This window comes from Rhinoderma darwinii, chromosome 3, assembly GCF_050947455.1.
Source record: "Rhinoderma darwinii isolate aRhiDar2 chromosome 3, aRhiDar2.hap1, whole genome shotgun sequence".
In the NCBI taxonomy this organism is placed as follows: Eukaryota; Metazoa; Chordata; class Amphibia; order Anura; family Rhinodermatidae; genus Rhinoderma; species Rhinoderma darwinii.
In genome coordinates, this window is record NC_134689.1 from 370,545,069 (window position 1) to 370,563,139 (window position 18,071).

An 18,071-nucleotide genomic window follows, 5' to 3' on the forward strand; every position below is an offset into this window, starting at 1 on the left:
ATAATGTCCCACAAAGGGGGATCCAAATGTTGGGAGGTTTGCAATTGGCCAAGCGCTCTTCAGCTGTCAGGCCATGCTGGGAGTTGTAGTTTTGCCAAAGCTGGAGACCACTCTGAAGAAGGGAGGCACGCTGGTGATAAATGTATATTGTACATGTATAGGGGGAAATTGTTCTCAATGCAATGGCCAGAATGTCTCCTAATTAGAACACATAGGCTCAGCGGTATACCGACGGCACATACTGGGCAGTGAGCGCCGGGAGCACAGACTCCACTGAGGAGAACGTCTCGGCGGTCATGTGATCCCAGTCACGTGTTACTCCAGGCTCGCCCGTCGCTCTCTTTACGGCTGCCGCTAAACGCCGCTGAAGCCAGCAGACGGAAGTGGGTGAGTACGGGATATGGGGGAGATTTACTAAAAGGTATCTGCTAAAATGAGGTCGCGATTCTATATGAGGGCGCTATATACAGGCTGCTGAGGAATCCTACTGTGTTTGTGTTATGTATTGTATACTATGGGCAGGACCACTACTTCTGATCATCATTATTTTTATCATCATCAAATGTGTTAGCTATTGCTGCCATGGAGGGGGGTGGGGGTGTGTGTATATAATGACTGGGGATGTCGCCTATATATTTTTATATAGGGGTTAACACTGTTGTATCCTATTTCATGTTATTTAACACTAGATTGCATATTTACTTCTTTGATTTACACAGGTTAGGCCCCATTCACACTGCGTTTCTGCTATCCGCCGGGCATACACGTTTTTAAACACTAAAAAAAAGTATTGAAACGTATAGCTCGGCGTATATAATGGGTCAAATGTAGATTGAAATGGCATCCGTTTGGTCTATGTTCGTCATGGTTTACGCTGGGATACTGTTTTTTGAAAGTACTGAAAAGTGTAGTCTGCTACGCTATTCTGTACTCCAAAAAAGGCATCCGTGACGTTTTTTTTTAGCATTGATCTCAATGGACGACATATGCAAACGTAATGCTATACATTTGTATCTGTTTACATGCAGTAAATTATCCGTTTGTTTTTTTGTTTTCACTTAAAAAAAAGTCTTTGGTCTTAATATATCATGTATGTATGACTTGATATACGCTTAATGTAATTATACCTTGGTCATGTTTATAATGGTATTGCGCTAGGACCGATTTACTATGTTAGGCTTTATTGTAATCTCATCTACACGTTGCAGAATGTTTCCACATGTAAATTGACCAATGGTGGGATTTTAAAATCGGCTTCCTGTCAATTTATTTTTCATTTTCATCTACAAATTGTATCTGACGAGTTTATAGAAAAACGCACCAAAATCCACAGCATAAAATCTGCACCGGTTTCCCCATCAAAATGTAAAATCTGCTTCTAAAAACACAATATCAAAGGCTATGTAAACCTTAGAAGCGCTTTAGTTTCTTGTTGTTTTTTTTTTTTTTTTAAATGAAAATGTCTGTGTGTTTTGGTGCAACTTCCTAATTCGTTTTTATTTAAAAATAATTTTGACATTTTGAGATACAGCTGCTTTTTGTACTGTATACAGAGCAGCTGTATCCTGCGCTGAGACCTGAATCGTGCGGTCAGCGAGTCCTGCGTGTCTCTGACACACAGGATCTACCTGTCATCGATCATATCGTATCAGAGACCGAACATGCAGGACCCGCTGGCACTGAACCAGTCCGTGCCGCTGACCTGACCAGTACAGTGTTCAGCGCAAGATACAGCTGTATGCAGAATACAAAGCAGCTGTATCTCAAAAAGTTTAAATAACTTTCAATAAAAACGAATTAGAAAGTTGCACCAAACACACTGATAGACTTTTTTTTCTACAAAATGTTACCCTGTGATGCACACTAGCATGGAGGCGCCCACGTGTATAAAGTTCTGGGTATCATCTTCACAATCTGCCAGGTGTTTTTTGGAAAAACCATATTATACCCCCATTCATATATATGTATATATTTCCAGAAAACACTGGCAGCAAAAGGGTTAAATCTGTGGTTTTTCCCAGTTTTATATCTGTTTTTACTGCCACGAAAGGCAATGTCGGCATTTACAGGGTGGTCATGAGTTCTATATAGTACAGGTTACCCGTGGTCACCCATACCACGCCGTCGTCATACATTGGTAGACGTGTAAAAGCGTTTCATTATGTTTATCTATATCGTCCTCTGTAGATTGTGCCGTTCGTGGCCATGAGACCGCAGGCAGCTGTGGCCGGTAAAGTCTTTATCCAGAGAGACTACACCAATGGCACCTTGTGTCAGTTCCAGACCAAGTTTCCGTCGGAGCTGGAGACCCGGGTAAGTTTGGTAACCGCGTATCATAACCCTGTTTAATAACCTTACCTGTGGTCGAATTAACGAATATATTAGCAAATTGAATATATGGTTATTCCTATATAAATTATTAGTGAAAACGATAGTGCGTGCAGGGGTATAGACACTTCCGATTCCCAGCGGGGGTAGTCCTGCCAGCAGAGTGCAAGCTGCACCTTACAGTAGCTCGTTTCTGGCAGGTCTTACAGGAAGAGACAGGGAATTGAATTGAAGTTTTGGTGGAATAGTCCTACTTCCTTTTTTTTTTTTTTTTTTTTTTAAGAGATGGGTGAATTATTTTAGTCCATGGAACACAAGGTGCAAATCTATTTGACTCCATCCATAAGGGCAGCGATATGTTGCTCTTGAATTGCGCTTCGGTGGGAGTACATGACCTGTGTGGACTCGCCAAATCAAGTAGTGGTAGCACTCTTTAGATCTACCGAATACTGTTGGCATCTTAAGATATACCCATCACTGGAAATGTCTGCCCTGTAAAGAACGTGTTGTCCGAGATTTTCAGTGACGGATATCTTCGGCAGATGCTGAAAGGAATTGATATCTCTATATAACGATTCAGCCCCTTCCCTTGGATAAGTTCATAAGTTCACCCACAGGAGCCATACGCTTCCTTAAAGTGTCCCTCCAATTCGGGTGCACAGGTCCCATTAATTAAAATAGGACCAGTGCACGGTGCTCTTCAGGCTTCATACGGATGCCCAAAATGCACTTGCGTATCTCCACATCCAATGTCAGAATTGAAGGAACACTTAAAAAGAAAACCGGAACTGATTTTTTGATGACTCTGAAAAAGTTAAAGTGGTATTCCCATCTCCGACATTTATGGCTTATCCACAGGATATGTGATAAATGTCCAATAGATATGGGTCCCACCTCTGGAACCTGCACTTATCTCTAGAATGGGGCTTCCTGACCCCCTGCCTACATTCTCCAGCTGTTACGTGGTGGCCGGGAGTACAGAAATAGCTGAGCTACGCTGTTTCTGTAGCTCCCATAGAAGTGTATAGGAGTTACGGAAACAGCATATCGCAGCAAGCTACTCTGTTTCCAGGACTCTGGATGTACAGAAACCACAAACCTCAGCGTGCTACAGTGTTACCAAAACCCCTATTCACTTCTATGGGAGTTACAGAAACAGAGTGGCAAAACGTGCTCTGTTTCCGTACTCCCGGCCATCTCGTAACTCAGTGTCTGGAGCCCAACGACCGCAGGAGTCGGTAGGACGTAGTAAGGGAGCCCCGTTCTGGAGATAGGTGCGGGTCCCAGTGGTTGAACCCACATGTATCGGACATTTATGACATATCGCGTGGATATGACAAATGTATGAGATGGAATAGCTCTTTAACTGGTTGACGCTTGACGTCTATGCTTGTCGTGAGCGGCTGGATGTTGCAGCATCATAAGCTTGTACGTAAGGCCTTATTCACACGAACGTGTTCTACGTCCGTGATACGCGCGTTATACGTCCGTCCAGACTGTCAGTGATTTTCACGCAGCGTATGTGCGCTGCGTAAAACTCACGACGTCCTATACTTGCCCATGTTTCGCGCAGCACGCATTGAAGTCAATGGGTGCGTGCAAATCGTGCACGGCACACGGAAGCACTTCCGGGTGACGCGTGTGATTCGCGCTACTACTGGTAAAGCAGAGAAACATAAAATCCCCTCCTTTACTGTGTCGTCACATAAAAAGGGAGTGTCATAATGATGTCGGCTGCGTGAAAATCACACAGCCACACACCATATACACCTGTTACACTGAACTTTTGCGCGCTCAAAACGGACACGTTCGTGTGAATAAGGCCTTATGCTGAATGCATGGGCACAGCTAGTGTAATACACAGTCGCCACCCTGTTCTAATGGCAGAGATCAGAGAAACCTTTGATCTGTCGATAACCCATTAAACACTGATTGCGGCATTCAATGGGAAAATTAAAGGGGGATTCCCCTTTGATTGCATCACAGGGAGTCCCCATGACGCAATCAAGGGCCATACCATATCTGGACAGGCAGCTCAGGGTCCATTGAAGGACCATAGGGATGTCTGACTATATTTCCTGTTAGCCTGTGTACCTAAGTATGCACTAATGTACTGGCATATAGATATACCGTATGGCAGTACATTAAAGTTGGAAAAAAAAGTGAAATGAATTTTTTTAAAAAAAGTTATGAAAATAAAAAAACACACAATTAATAAATAGAAGTCCCAAAACATGAAACAATATACACATATTTGGTATTGTCACTACCGTAACAACGTGCTTTTTTGCCCAACTAAATATTAATATAAATTAAACAATAATGTAAATTTACCAAAAAAATGGCACCCAAAAGTACAACTTGTCCGGCAAAAAAGTCTACAACTAGGGTTGTCGCGATTCCAGAATTTGGACTTCGATACCGATACTTTGTGTAGTATTGCGATTCTCGATACCAAAATGATACTTTTCCAACAATAATTAAAAAAAAAAAGTTTTCATTTTCTGATGAGGCGCGAGGTGTGATGAATTTTGAACCTCCATATGCCTCACATGAATAGTAATTAACCCCATCATGTTCCTTAGTCATAATGGACCTCATTGGGTTAATGTTTGAGGTACATGATGGGGTTAATTACTATTAATGTGAGGCACATGGAGGTTCATAATTCATAATACCTCGTGCCTCAGATTATTAAGTGAAAGGAAGCAGATTTTATTTTATAACCACGTAAACATCACAAATGTATTTATTTCTGTTACTTATATAATAGCGCCAACATATGTCACTTACTGTCCCCATCGGGGCTCACAATCTAAATTCCCTATTGGTATGTTTTTGGGGTGTGGGAGGAAACCATAGTACCCGGAGCAAACACTGGGAGAACATACAAACTCTATGCAGATGTTGTCCTTGGTTGGATTTGAACCCAGGACCCCAGCGCTGCAAGGCAATATTGCTAACTACTGAGCCACCGTGCTGCCTATTTTTTATTGTAAAAAACGTGTATAACTTTTTTTTTTCTAACTTTTTTTTTTTTTCATTTTTTTTTTAAGTGCCCCCCCCCCTTTTTTTTTTTATTTTTTTTTCTTTATTTATTTTTTTAAACTTTAATGTACTGGCACATATCTATATACTGAAAGTACACAGGCAGTTTTTAGGACATACCTAAGTATGCCCTAACAGGAAATCTGGTCAGACAGTCCTGGGGTCCTTCCATGGACACTGGGCTGTCTGCCCATATATGGTATGTCCCTCGATTGCGTCACAGGGATTCCATGTTCTGTCTTCGATGCCGGCAATCATTAGTGCAGCGCACTTGTCAGGACTCAGGAGCGGGGCAATGTCTATTACACAGCCGCGGCCCCACTCCAACATTTATGTATTACTAAACTAATATGTGCGGCCACACAACTTCGACTCCGTTTGAGGGTAAACGGCATCGAAACAATATCGAAGTTTCAATGCATCGTGCAACCCTACCTACAACTATGTCAAGCAAGATGCAAAGAGGTAAAACTCCAAAAATCTTTCTATCCTCAAGACTAAAATTGTTTGTGTCCTTAAGGGGTCAAAGTGCCCATACAGGTTAGATTAACGTGAGCTGAACCCGCTTATTTTGGGGGGAACAGCGGACCATTTAATGTGTACGTGGGAACCCAGACTCCTCCCCCCCCCCCCTTACATGCAGGTGGGGGTGGAGAGGATTGGGCATGTTGGATTTCGTAACGCCTGAACCTTTGTTCTCACAGGAGATAAGCTGCTGCTGGAGATGTCTGGGGTTGTCGGGAGGAGTTGCTATGTAGGTGTCTGACTATCATTAGGGCTTGTTCACACATTACGGAATTGCTTCAGAAAATTCCTGCAGCAATTCCGTTGAAAGTAGCAGACTTTCTGCTGCGTAAAAAAAATGCACAGTTTCCTGTGTTTTTGACTGCAGAAAATGGTGCGTATTCTTCAGCGTTTTTCTCAATGTTGGAAGATGGTGACGACATCTCTGAAAAACGCAGCAATTCCTCCACTTTCCGCAGCAGGAATTGGCATGCTGCGGTATGAAAAATACGCGCTGCAGGTCAATTTCTGCTCGGAATATTTATGTAGCGTTTGGATGAGATTACTTCAATCTCACCCACTTTGTTGCTACTGTATCCTGCTGCGTATTGTACGTCCGCAATTCCGGACGAACAATCGGCAGCAATTCCGCTACGTGTGGACGAGCCCCTGGAGTTTAAACCTTTGCTACCTGGTTTCTGGAATGTGTTCACACCTACAGTCTAGAAGATAAGGTTTCCAGTGACTCAGCTAATAGCCTTACTTTCCAGATGGGCCCATCACTTCATAGGACAGCCATAGTCTGTGTAATATAAAGAGTTTATTTAGGATGGTTACAGTGTCTGGTTGTCTACACCTCTCAGGAAGACTTATAGAGATTTTGGTAAAAACGATCAGATCCGTTCTTGGCAACGTGACTTAACCTGAGTGGGTGATACTGACAGGAATGCAGAGCTTCCTTGGCTGCTTCCCGCTCTTTTGTGGTGTAAAGTATCGTTTGACCTGTTAGTGCTGAAATGGATCCAGAACTTCCAGGTTTTTTTTCTTTCTCATGTTGCAGGGTCACTTGTTTAGTTTTGAGGTCTTTTCAGTTTTTTATCATCATTGTGTCTCCATGGAGGGATTACGCAGGCTAGCCGTTCTCCATAGAGCCCCTATTCATTGTGCTGGGATTGTAATAACGGGATCGTTTGCATTTGAGCCAGGTAGAAATGTTGCTGAGTTACATGAAGGGGGCTATATTAGGCTATATTAGGTGAGATTTTAAGTCGTTTTTTTTTTTAGTAACGGGAGCCTAACCTACTTATAGGAATTCTTCTGATAATAGAGAAGGATCGCCATGGGTAAAATCCATGCAGGCCGCCATAAAGGAGTTACAGGGCAACAATGAGGGCTTTGATCTCTCCTCTGCTGCCATGTTCTGTTATTGGATCTCTTGCTCATAAATAAAATGTATATTTTGCTAATTTCATAGTAGCAAGTAATGACCTTGCGCTACAAGTGCTCTATATTTTTCCCAGCGGGCATCCGTTTTGTTTTCCCCTCCAATACTAGTGCATGTGAAAAAGGGAAGAAGCTTATTTTGCTTCATCAATTGCACCGAGCATGAGGATTGACCCATTATTGTCCGTAATGGAGACCAGGAAGACTAAGCGTGCTCATACACATTATATAAACGCTAGCTTAACCTACCAATTTTGGTGTAACGAGCCAACCATCTATTGTGTATGTGTCCCGATTCTCCGTTGCAGGCAGATGTTAGGGGAAAGAAGGATTAGGCATATTGGATTTCATCATGCCCGATCCTTTGTTGTCACAGGAGATTAGCCACTGCCAGGAGCTTATTCCCCTCTCCCTATTGAGTACACGCTCAGCCGAGTCAAGCATGCATGTGTATGGAGGGGTCGGGAGGAATTGCGGTTGTCCGAACAAGCGTCTTCTAGACTGTTTTGCAAAACTTTCTTCACAAAATGTACTCTTTCGAATCCTGGAGATGTAGCAAAAGGCAGGGAGTCTATAGGGCAATGCTTTCTGGGGAAAAAGTACTCAAAAAGGTCTCTTGTTCAACCTAGAGATGGCTACCTTGTACTGATTACAGGCACGGACGGCCGCGGACTGTCCCCGCATTTAAAAGCTGTGCTCCCATTATAAAGTATATTGTTGTGGGGGGGGGGGGGGGTTCTTTCTTATAAGGGCCAGTTCACACAGTTTTTGGACGCGTCGGAAAACGTGCCAAAAAACGGCCAAAAATGCCTCCCATTGATTTCAATGGGAGACAGAGGCGTTTTTTTCCTGCAAGCGAAAAAAACGGCATGTGGGTAAAAGAAGGGATATGCCCCATCTTCGGGCGTTTACGCTTCTGACCTCCCTTTGACATCAATGGGAGGCAGAGAAAGCGTACTTTGTGGCGGTTTATGCCCGCGGCGCTCAATGGCCGCGGGCAAAAAACTGCATGAAAATCGGTGTGCAGGCAGAGGAATATCCAAATAGAGTTTTGAGGCAGATTTTCCTCCGGGTAGGTCTCGGCATTACTGAAATATCGACAATACTAGACCACGGATGCCAGTCATATAACCATGACCCGGGAGATCCTAGTGCCAGTAAACCCGATAGAACTGAACATTGACCCGGCACCGTATCGCTGCAGCTTGGCATAAAGTTTTATCCACAATAGACTGTATATTGCGAATAGATTTACGCTTTTCACCAGTCCCTCCTGTCCTGACAGACTTGACATGACTATGTATGACACGGTCATCCAATTATTTACTTGGGTGCCATGAAGACTACTATTTCACTGCACAGGCATAGAGGCGAAACTGGAGACTGGACCCGATCACCTGATCGCCGGAGCAGCTTGCTTCTAAAAAGGGGTAATTTTAGATTGGAAAACCCCTTGTTAAATGGATTGTCCCATGAAACCCTTTAATATGTCAATTCTATATGCTATAAAAGTGTACTCGGGGAGGGTCTGACCACTAGGACCCTATCTGATCTAGGGAACGATGATGCTTGGTCTGCTTCCCCAGGCGAGAAGTCGCTGTGGTTATTTATCTTGCAGTATTGAGGGAACATTGACTGGAAATCCTCGCTATTAACAAGCCCTCATGCAGAATACATTAGTCAGCTGGATATAGGAGCCTCCAAAGAGCTCTGTATACAATGCTGCTAGTAACCCTGATCTAGGGGGATGGGTTGGGGTAATCCGTCCTGTATCGAGGCTCCTCTATTCTTCCTGGCTTTTTTTTCTCCACATTCCAGGCTCTCGCTCTGTGTTGCCTCAGGGCTTCTTAATATCACATGCATTAAAAATAATATTTTTCCGTACAAAACCTGGGCCTGACTTGATTTTCTTTGGCTCGGTTTTAAGCTTAAAATGAAATGGCCGAGCCCCTGTCTTGTTCAGGTCAGTTCACTCCTGTTCAGATCCCTATGGTAAATGTCCCACCACACAGCGAGCCTGCAGGGAGTGTTCATATGGATGGATATCAATGTACCCAGTGACCATAGGATATCTCTATACATGAAGTGGGACGTGTTAAAGGGAAACGATCACCAAGTCATTGAAACACAATATACCACATGGCCGCTTTGATATTATAGAACAAATACTCTCACCGTCTGTCCGTTCTGACACCAACCCTTATGTATTTTTGCTGCCATATTTTTCTTGTTAAGAAAATGGTTGGAGATCCAACTTTTTCTCTGGGAGGGGAGATCCATTACTGGTTTTGGCTAAAGTTATACTGGGGAGGGGGGGGGGGGACTTAGACCACAGACATGTTGATGAACATAACTAGAACGAGGGGTCCGAGCTCCCTGTTCCTCCTCAATGCCCAACCGCTATGAATAGGAGTTTGAATGGAGCGTTTGTCACACATGCCTACTGCTACTCCATTCAATGTCTATGGGGCTGACGGAAACCGGTGAGCGCTATATTTGATTCTCTCCATGAGTCCCGTAATCCTTTAATGGAGCGGCAGCGCACATCCTGTGGGGTTAGAGTGGGATGTTGACTGTGTAATGCAGCCATTGCCCATAGGTGATGCCATGGGCACAGCTCCTGAACCCGCACCATCATTTTGCCGTAGTAGTAAAACAAGCCACAACGTAGTATTTTGGGGGGCGGGAAGGGGTTAAGGACATACATGGCTATGTGTTAGTGCAGGTAGTCCAGAATGACCTTGTAATTACTGCAGCTTATTGATGCAGGTGAAGATATTGTCTATATTCATATAATATCCTTATATTACAGTCTACATTGCGAATACAGGACACATAACTGAGAGGTGATGTCATCTAAGGGACTGCAATGACTACTTGGTGTATATGTGTATGCTTTAAGGAACATTTCCATAAAAGCCACCGTGGCCATTATTATTTCTGTCCACAGGGGTTATCACTAGGCTTTTTCCGACCCCAGAATGGCAACTTGGCATTATATATTAATTTGCCACCTGGCGACGTTTCTCTGCATGACCAGGCATATTTCTCACTTAAAGGGGTTTTCCCATAATCATTATTTATCACTTCTGCTCAGGTGATAAATTAATATGGGGCTGCCGAAGATAGCGGAGCGGCCCCTAATAGAAATGAATAGAGCGGTGGTGTCCGATATCAGATATTTATCACCTATCCTGTGGACATGGTCATATTGGTTGTCACCCAGCTTTTCTGGTAATGGATAGAACTGAGAAACGGCTGAAATTATTTATAAACTAGTGAACCACTTAATGACTGACACTTGAGGCCAGTCCTCTAAAGACATGAACGAGCCGATCTACCTATTCCTGTAAATTTGATTTGTTGTAAATTTTACAGTATTAAAAAAAATATCTACCGGCTTAATATCCTTGTATCTTCCTCAGGTCGACAGACAACAGTTTGAGGAGACGGTGCGGACATTGAACAACCTGTTCGCCGAGGCGGAGAAGCTTGGCGGCCAGTCCTATCTAGAGGGCTGCCTGGCCTGCCTCACTGCCTATACCGTATTCCTATGTATGGAAACGCACTATGAGAAGGTGGGTGTTGGGGCCATTATTACGGTACGGGCTTCGTGCGGCTTTCTCCATCTTCACTGCTTCTTCCATTTTGGCGCCCTTCAAGCTCTTACAGAGGAGTTTGTTTTTCTCCCGAAGAATTAAAGAGAGTGCGGATATAAAATGAGCCGTTTTTATTCCCGGTCAGCTGTGTTTAGATGAGTTTTTTTTTTTGGGAGAATGAATTGAGACCTTTCAGCAGCTCGGAGATGAAATGGCTTGCCACGTACAGACAGATCCTGGATTTATTTATTCAGCCAGGGCTGGCCAGACTCCGGTAAACCCTCTCCCTGCCACGAAGGATAAAGAGACAGTGCTCCCACCTACACCCGTGTATGTGCCCACCATCAAAGTGGTTAATAATCGCAGTCTGTGTCTTCAACCACCACCCCCCCCCCCCCCTTCAACCTGACTATAAATATTGGGTTGTTGGACAGCTCTTCCTAAGTGGCAGAGAAAGCCGTTGATTTGGATGAATTCACCTCTGTGAGAGGTATATAGTGTGAGCGCACACACGTTCTCAAGAATGGGGTTTTATGCATTTATCCACCTCGATCTTCCTGCAGATTAACCCTGGTGCTGCCAGAGAAATGTATTTAGAGATGTTTTTGACCATCGTACAGAGAACGGGCTACTAAATCTAAGGCGACTCAAAATTGACTTTGCTTACTTATTTATAGTAAAGTGCAATTTTTCCACTCTCCAAAAAGTGTCCTATTTACCTGTCGTGATCCCTGCGGATAAGTAGAACAAAGTGTCAGCAGCGCCACTTGGTTTCCCTTACGGTTTCACTCTGCTTTTTCTGGGTGGCCACACGGTTGTCCATTCTAGTCAATGGCCGCCTTGGAAAAAGCTAAGCGGATCATATCACACAGCACCCATACTCCGTCATGATGGTCTTTTTGTAAGCGTACACTATGCTGGATATTATAAGGGCAGATTGATTTTTCCACTGCTCATTGTTTAACCCATAGTATCTGAGATATTTGTGTGCCCCATCTCACCCCTGTTGCTTTTATTTCTAGGTTCTGAAGAAAATTGCGAAGTATATTCAGGAGCAAAATGAGAAGATTTATGCTCCGCAAGGCCTGCTCCTGACTGACCCCATAGAAAGGGGTCTCCGAGTGGTATCCTTTTAACTATTTCTTTCTATGACCATTTCAAGTTCCTCCTGGATAAACATCAGGTCATACACTGTTTTATATAGTTCTAGGAGTCTGTAAATGGGATGCAGACGACATGTTCCTTCAATGTCAAAATTGATCTTGCCCATCGGTATATGAAGCACAGAATTTGAAATTCCCCTGACCAAGTCTGGTAAAAAAAAATATATTCAGGAAGGTTCACAATAAAATCTAATATTTTTTTGTGAAGTACCTCCTAAATGTGAAAATGCTTTTTTTTTTTTTTCTACAGCACTGCACTATTAAAGAGGCACCCATGATTTTTGGTTTTAGCGCCCCCCCCTGTTTGTAATTGTGATGTGTATTGACTTACCTGGCGCTGAATTTCACACGCTACCGCTCTGTTCCAGGCCACCGTGCGGGTCACGTGACCTGCACTCTGACAAAGCAGATCCTACAGAGTCCACTGTAGAAGCCAGATGTCAGTGTGTCTATGCAAGTTTATAAGACTCGCCTCGAGGTTCTCATAGACTTGCGTTCAGACACTGACCTCCGGACCCTGCAGCAGATGCTGTAGGATACAGGGAGTCCGACTGAAGATCACGTGATGCCACGACGGCCCGCAACGGACTGGCATCCCGTGAAATACAGCACCAGGTAAGACAATACACCTCACTATATTACGTTTACAAACACGGGGTGCGGAAAAACACGAACTCAGAGTGCTTCTTTAATACCCTAGTAGAAGAGGGATGTGTGGACTGTACAACGCTGGAAGGAGCACAGGGTGCCGATTACCGCCTAGTGTCTCCCCCCCTCCCTTTTTTTAAATAGCGAGAGGCATGATACTTCCACATACCTTTTAAAGGGGCTTCAATTCCTCACAATTTTTCAAGATCTTGGTATCCTGTCAGTGAATGAGAACACTCTTGTTTACATTCACTGGCTGCATACTGGTGCATAGCTAGTCCTGCCTATACCTGAGAAGTGGGAGAAATTGTATCCAGCCTAGACAATGCCCTGTGAGCTAAAATGACTGATACATTGTAGCAAACTTGCAGAGAGATCTGTGCTGCTGCTTCTGATGTATTTCCAGGATCCTCCTATTTTGCACTAGTGTTTTATCAGATTTGTATGTGTTACTATGGAAACAAGTGGAATAGGATGCAGAATGAAGGGCCGATGCCTCAATAAGTGTTATTACTAAACCTTAGGTAATATAAACCTGCAGGGGTAATATAGCATGGAATGCTGGCCATTCAAACGAATGGACCACCATGTAGTGTATGGGTGGCTCTCTGTTTTGTCTCAGTGTATGACCTCGCTTTGGGGGATCTATGGTCAAAATGTTGCATCCGGAATACAGACCATTAAAGTCAGGTACACTATGCCTGTCTGAATTAGGCCGTAAGGCTTTTTTTACACAGGCCAGTGATCGGCAAACAGGCATTCATTTGAACGTTCATTCCCAATAGTTGAGTTGTGTAAACCGAGCAATGATCAACGAGCAAACACTCTTTCATCGCCTGATTGAATCTTTTCTGTGTCAAAAAAAATAGTCGCTAGTCGACAGCGCATCTTCCCGTGCAAACGACATGATGCAAATGTTTGGAGATGAACGATCGTATTAACTATTATTCATCCCCATACTTAATGATCATTGATTTTTGTGGATGGATCGAAGTGGTGCCGATCATCAATCAGCGCTCATTTATCGGCCATGTAAGAGGACCTTTGGTCTGTTGTAGATCCTTTTTCCTTGACCTAATTTGCAGATTGAGATTACGATCTATGAAGACAGAAGCCTGACTGGCAGATAGGACAGGTATGTTGCATAATATTTCTTCAACGGATCTATATCTCTTATATATGGGAATGTTTGATTTGAAAATAGTTTCTCCATCCTTAACCCGTTAGTGACCGGCCCATCGTGTTTCTACGTCGGTCACTAACGGGCCTTATTCCGATGCCATAGACTTTTTACGTCGCGGCATCGGAATAAGTAAACAGAGCAGGGAGCTGTCAAATCTCCCTGCTCTCAGCTGCTAGAGGTAGCTGGGGGCGTCCCTGCTCTGCCGTGTGAGATCGATATTAGTATCGATCTCACACGTTTAACCCCTCAGATGCGGTGCTCAATAGCGAGCACCACATCTGAGTGGTTTTGGAGAGAGGGAGGGAGCTCCCTCTCTCCCCCACCGACACCCGGCGATACGATCGCCGAGTGTCTGTGTCTCTAATGGCAGCCGGGGGTCTAATAAAGGCCCCCAGGTCTGCCTGGAGCGACTGCCTGCTAGATCATGCCGCAGGCATGACCTAGCAGATGCCTGTCCGTGTTAAACGGCCAGGCAGTAATACACTGCAATACAAAAGTATTGCAGTGTATTACAATAGCGATCGGAGAATCGCATATTATAGTCCCCTAGTGGGACTAGTAAAAAAGTGAAAAAAAAGTTTAATAAAGTTAATTTAAAAAAAAATGTGAAAAAAATGAAATACCCAGCTTTTCCCCTTACAAACTGCTTTGCTATTAAAAAAACAAAATAAAGTTAAAAAGTTACACATATTTGGTATCGCCGCGTCCGTAACGACCCCGACTATAAATCTATAACATTATTTAACCCGCACGGTGAACGCCGTAAAAAAAATAATAAAAAACTATGGAAAAATTGCTGTTTTCTGTGAATCCTGACTTTAAAAAAATGTAATAAAAAGTGATCAAAAAGTCGCATCTACTCCAAAATGGTACCAATAAAAACTACAAGTCGTCCCGCAAAAAAAAGCCCTCATACAACCGCATCGGCGAAAAAATAAAAACGTTACGGCTCTTTAAATATGGAGACACAAAAACAAATCATTTTGAAAAAAAAGCGTTTTACTGTGTAAAAGTAGTAAAACATACAAAAACTATACAAATTTGGTATCGTTGCAATCGTAACAACCCGCTGAATAAAGTTATTGTGTTATTTATACCACACGGTAAACGGCGTAGATTTAGGACGCAAAAAAGAGTGGTGAAATTTCAGATTTTTTTCGATTTTCCCCCCCCAAAAAAAAGTTAATAAAAGTTAATCAATAAATAATATGTACCTAAAAATGGTGTTATTAAAAAATACAACTTGTCCCGCAAAAAAACAAGACCTTATACAGCTATGTCGATGCAAAAATAAGAAGGTTATAGCTCTTGGAATGCGACGATTGAAAAACGTAAAAAATAGCTTGGTCATTAAGGTCCAAAATAGGCTGGTCATTAAGGGGTTAAATCTGTGTGGTTTTTTTTTTAAATTTGAATCGTATAGTTCCCAATAAATGACCCGGTTGTTACCATTCATCTTGTCATAGGGGCGTGTCCCTTCACAATCTGACACCGTTGACTTTGATTGGAGAGTTTCAGTGTGTATAGTGACACACCCCATTGACCAGAGGAATGATAACACCAATTTGTCAATTTATTTATACATTTCCAGAAGGAATAACAGTAGTAACGGCACAATTCAGAATTCTAAGACAACAATGCGCCAGAATTGTTATGAAGAATACAAATCTTTATTAAAACAAACCTGTCGGTAGAGCTGACAGGTCCCCTTTAACTTAAAGGGGTATTCTAGTTTCACAAATAAATGGTACCTTTTGTATAAGGAGTTATAAAATTCTTCAATGCACTTTTTGTAATTTCTCATGGTTTTCAAGATCTCTGCTTGCAGTCCTTTAATAGGAACTTTCATTGTTGACTTCCAGGGGATAAAAATCTGTCCCAGTGATGTGATGGACACACAGGTGCATGGCTCATTATAAGACACCGCTATGATAACTGTACTGTAACAAACCATGCACCTGTGTGTCCATCACATGACCAGGACAGGTTATTTTTCCAATGGAAGTAGACCATGAAGTTTCCTACTGAATGAAAGCAAACAGAGATCTTGAAAAAACCGTGAGGAATCGCTACAGAACGTATATTGGAAAGTGTATATATTTTTTCATTATACAGAAGTATCGGTAGAACCTTAAAGGGGTTTTCCCTCGAGGGACATTTATGACCTAGCCACAGGATATGTCCTAAATGTCAGATAGATGCGGGTCCCTCCTCTGGGACCTGCACCTATCTCTAGAACGGGGTCCCCTAAACCCAGTTCTACATCTGATTTCCGACCATGAAGGAGAAAAGACTGTAGCTCGCTGAGCTACGCTGTTTCCGTAAGCCCCATAGACCTGATTAGTAGTTACGGAAACAATGTAGCTCTCATGCTACACTACTTCCATAACTGCCATTCACTACTATGGGAGTTACGGAAACCGCGTAGCTCAACGAGTTACACTTGTTTCCGTAACTCCCGACCATGTAATGAGGAAGTGGCCGGGAGTCCGCATGTGCAAAAGAGCTAGAACGGGGTTTAGGGGGCCCCTTCTAGAGATAGGTGCGGGTTCCAGAGGTGGGACCCGCATCTATCAGATGTTTATGACCTATCCTGTGGATAGGTCATAAATGTCCCTCGTGGGAAAACCCCTTTAACTTGTTGAAACTGCGAGTAAAAAGTACTGAAGGTTGGCAAGTCAGATGTTGGCTAACACACTGGCATTGTGGGAAGAAGAGGGGCATGTATGCGCTTGGTCTATATACAGGGGTTTATAACACAATGCTGGGAACTTTATAAAACTCTAACCGAACTGTATCTCATATCTATCGTGTAACCAGGTGGTTCATCTGTTGTTGTAAATACTCTCCATTGCAAGACCGTCCTCCCTGACATTCCTCCAGTTGCCATTCCCATGTCAGCAGCACATCCTCAACGACTTCTCCATACTGTACCTCATGGACCCAGCACCCCTTCCTGTGCCAATCCGTGACCCTGTCAGCTTGCCCTCTTGGAACATCTGATGATCTCCTCCAGGACCTGATGAGAGAAGGTTGAATATGGCTCAGCAGAATGGACATCATCCACGGGGTTGGGGGGCTCACTTAAATGGGGGTAGTGCCAATTTTCTTTCACCCCCCCCCCCCCCACCTTTTTTTTTTTTGTATCTTTTGAGTGGAAGTGCATACGGTAAAGGTGGATGCAGTGATGGCTTCCGGAAATCAGGCTGGTGCGCGGGTGGACAGTGCTTGTGCCAGGTTGACCGTCATCTGTCACTTGACAGGGTGGAAATCATTATTAGAGGCAGCACTTTGTCATTGTTTTTTTTATTATACTGTATTATAGATATTCTCATTACATCTGCCCCTTTGTGTTCTCTTTTTGTGCCCGCTCAATTTTTTGGATTATTACAACTTGGTATTTATCATATATGTTTAGCACCAAAAGGTTTGTGAAGGTCGATTTCTGATTGACACTGGTGGTTTTGAAAGTCTTTGTTTTTCCTGAATGTTAGCATAGTATATTAACGGTTGCTCTGATGCCCACATATGGAAAAAGACCACCGGCACATGTAAAGGAACGTATACACGTTGAGTTGTGGGTAGCCAAAAGCATCTGAAGAAAGAGGGAGAAAAATGTGTTTGCAATGCCAATTCATTTTCCAGCTCGACCAGACGCTGCTCATTGGCACAGTTCTCATGCCCAGCGACCACCCTCTGTTCCTGTGCAGTCTTGATGCTGGTAGCAGATCCACTGTGTGTGGTAACTGGTATCCTGGTATTGAATATAAACTCCCTGCTCATGCCATGTAAACCTCTCCTCTTGTGTACATTAAGCCACTGTAACAAACCATGTGCTTTTATGTATTGGATTTATTATAAATAAACTAATTTATAGGGAAATTTTTGTTCAGTTTACTTCTATTTCAGTTATTAAAGGCTATGGACACCTTTTGATGGCGCTTTTTTTTTTTTTTTTTTTAATAAATGGATAAGTCCGTGTGATTAGTGTAACACCGGTCTCTTTTGCTATGCCCTGAATCCGTCAGTCCCGCGGACCTGACTGATTCAGTGTCGGAGGGTCCTTCATGTCTCTAACGTGCAGGATCCACTTGTAATCTGTCACAGCTAAGTTATGAACTTAGATGTGATAGTTTACAGGTGGATCCTGCGTGT

The 18,071-nt window shown here is 43.2% G+C and overlaps 1 protein-coding gene across 2 annotated transcripts; it reads left to right on the top strand.

The window, feature by feature from the left end:
- Nucleotides 1-280: 280 nt before the first annotated feature.
- GOLGA7 (golgin A7) lies at nt 281-17,798 on the top strand. 2 transcript variants are annotated; one of them, XM_075858681.1, is made up of 6 exons: nt 281-387; nt 2,188-2,313; nt 10,749-10,901; nt 11,945-12,046; nt 13,819-13,868; nt 16,737-17,798. In XM_075858681.1, the coding sequence occupies exons 2-5, from the start codon at nt 2,206-2,208 to the stop codon at nt 13,861-13,863; spliced, it is 408 nt and encodes a 135-aa protein (XP_075714796.1). In that variant the 5' UTR covers nt 281-387; nt 2,188-2,205; the 3' UTR covers nt 13,864-13,868; nt 16,737-17,798. The 2 variants fall into 2 exon arrangements, with proteins under 2 accessions (XP_075714796.1, XP_075714797.1); XM_075858682.1 differs by lacking the exon at nt 281-387 and adding an exon at nt 399-421.
- The last annotated feature ends 273 nt before the right edge of the window (nt 17,799-18,071 follow it).

Coding starts and splice junctions, on each gene's coding strand:
- GOLGA7 (XM_075858681.1), top strand. CDS start 2,206: ATGAGACCGCAGGCAGCTGTGGCCGGTAAAGTCTTTATCCAGAGAGAC. Junction 10,902..11,944: donor TGGAAACGCACTATGAGAAG/GTGGGTGTTGGG, acceptor TTTTATTTCTAG/GTTCTGAAGAAAATTGCGAA. Junction 12,047..13,818: donor TAGAAAGGGGTCTCCGAGTG/GTATCCTTTTAA, acceptor CCTAATTTGCAG/ATTGAGATTACGATCTATGA.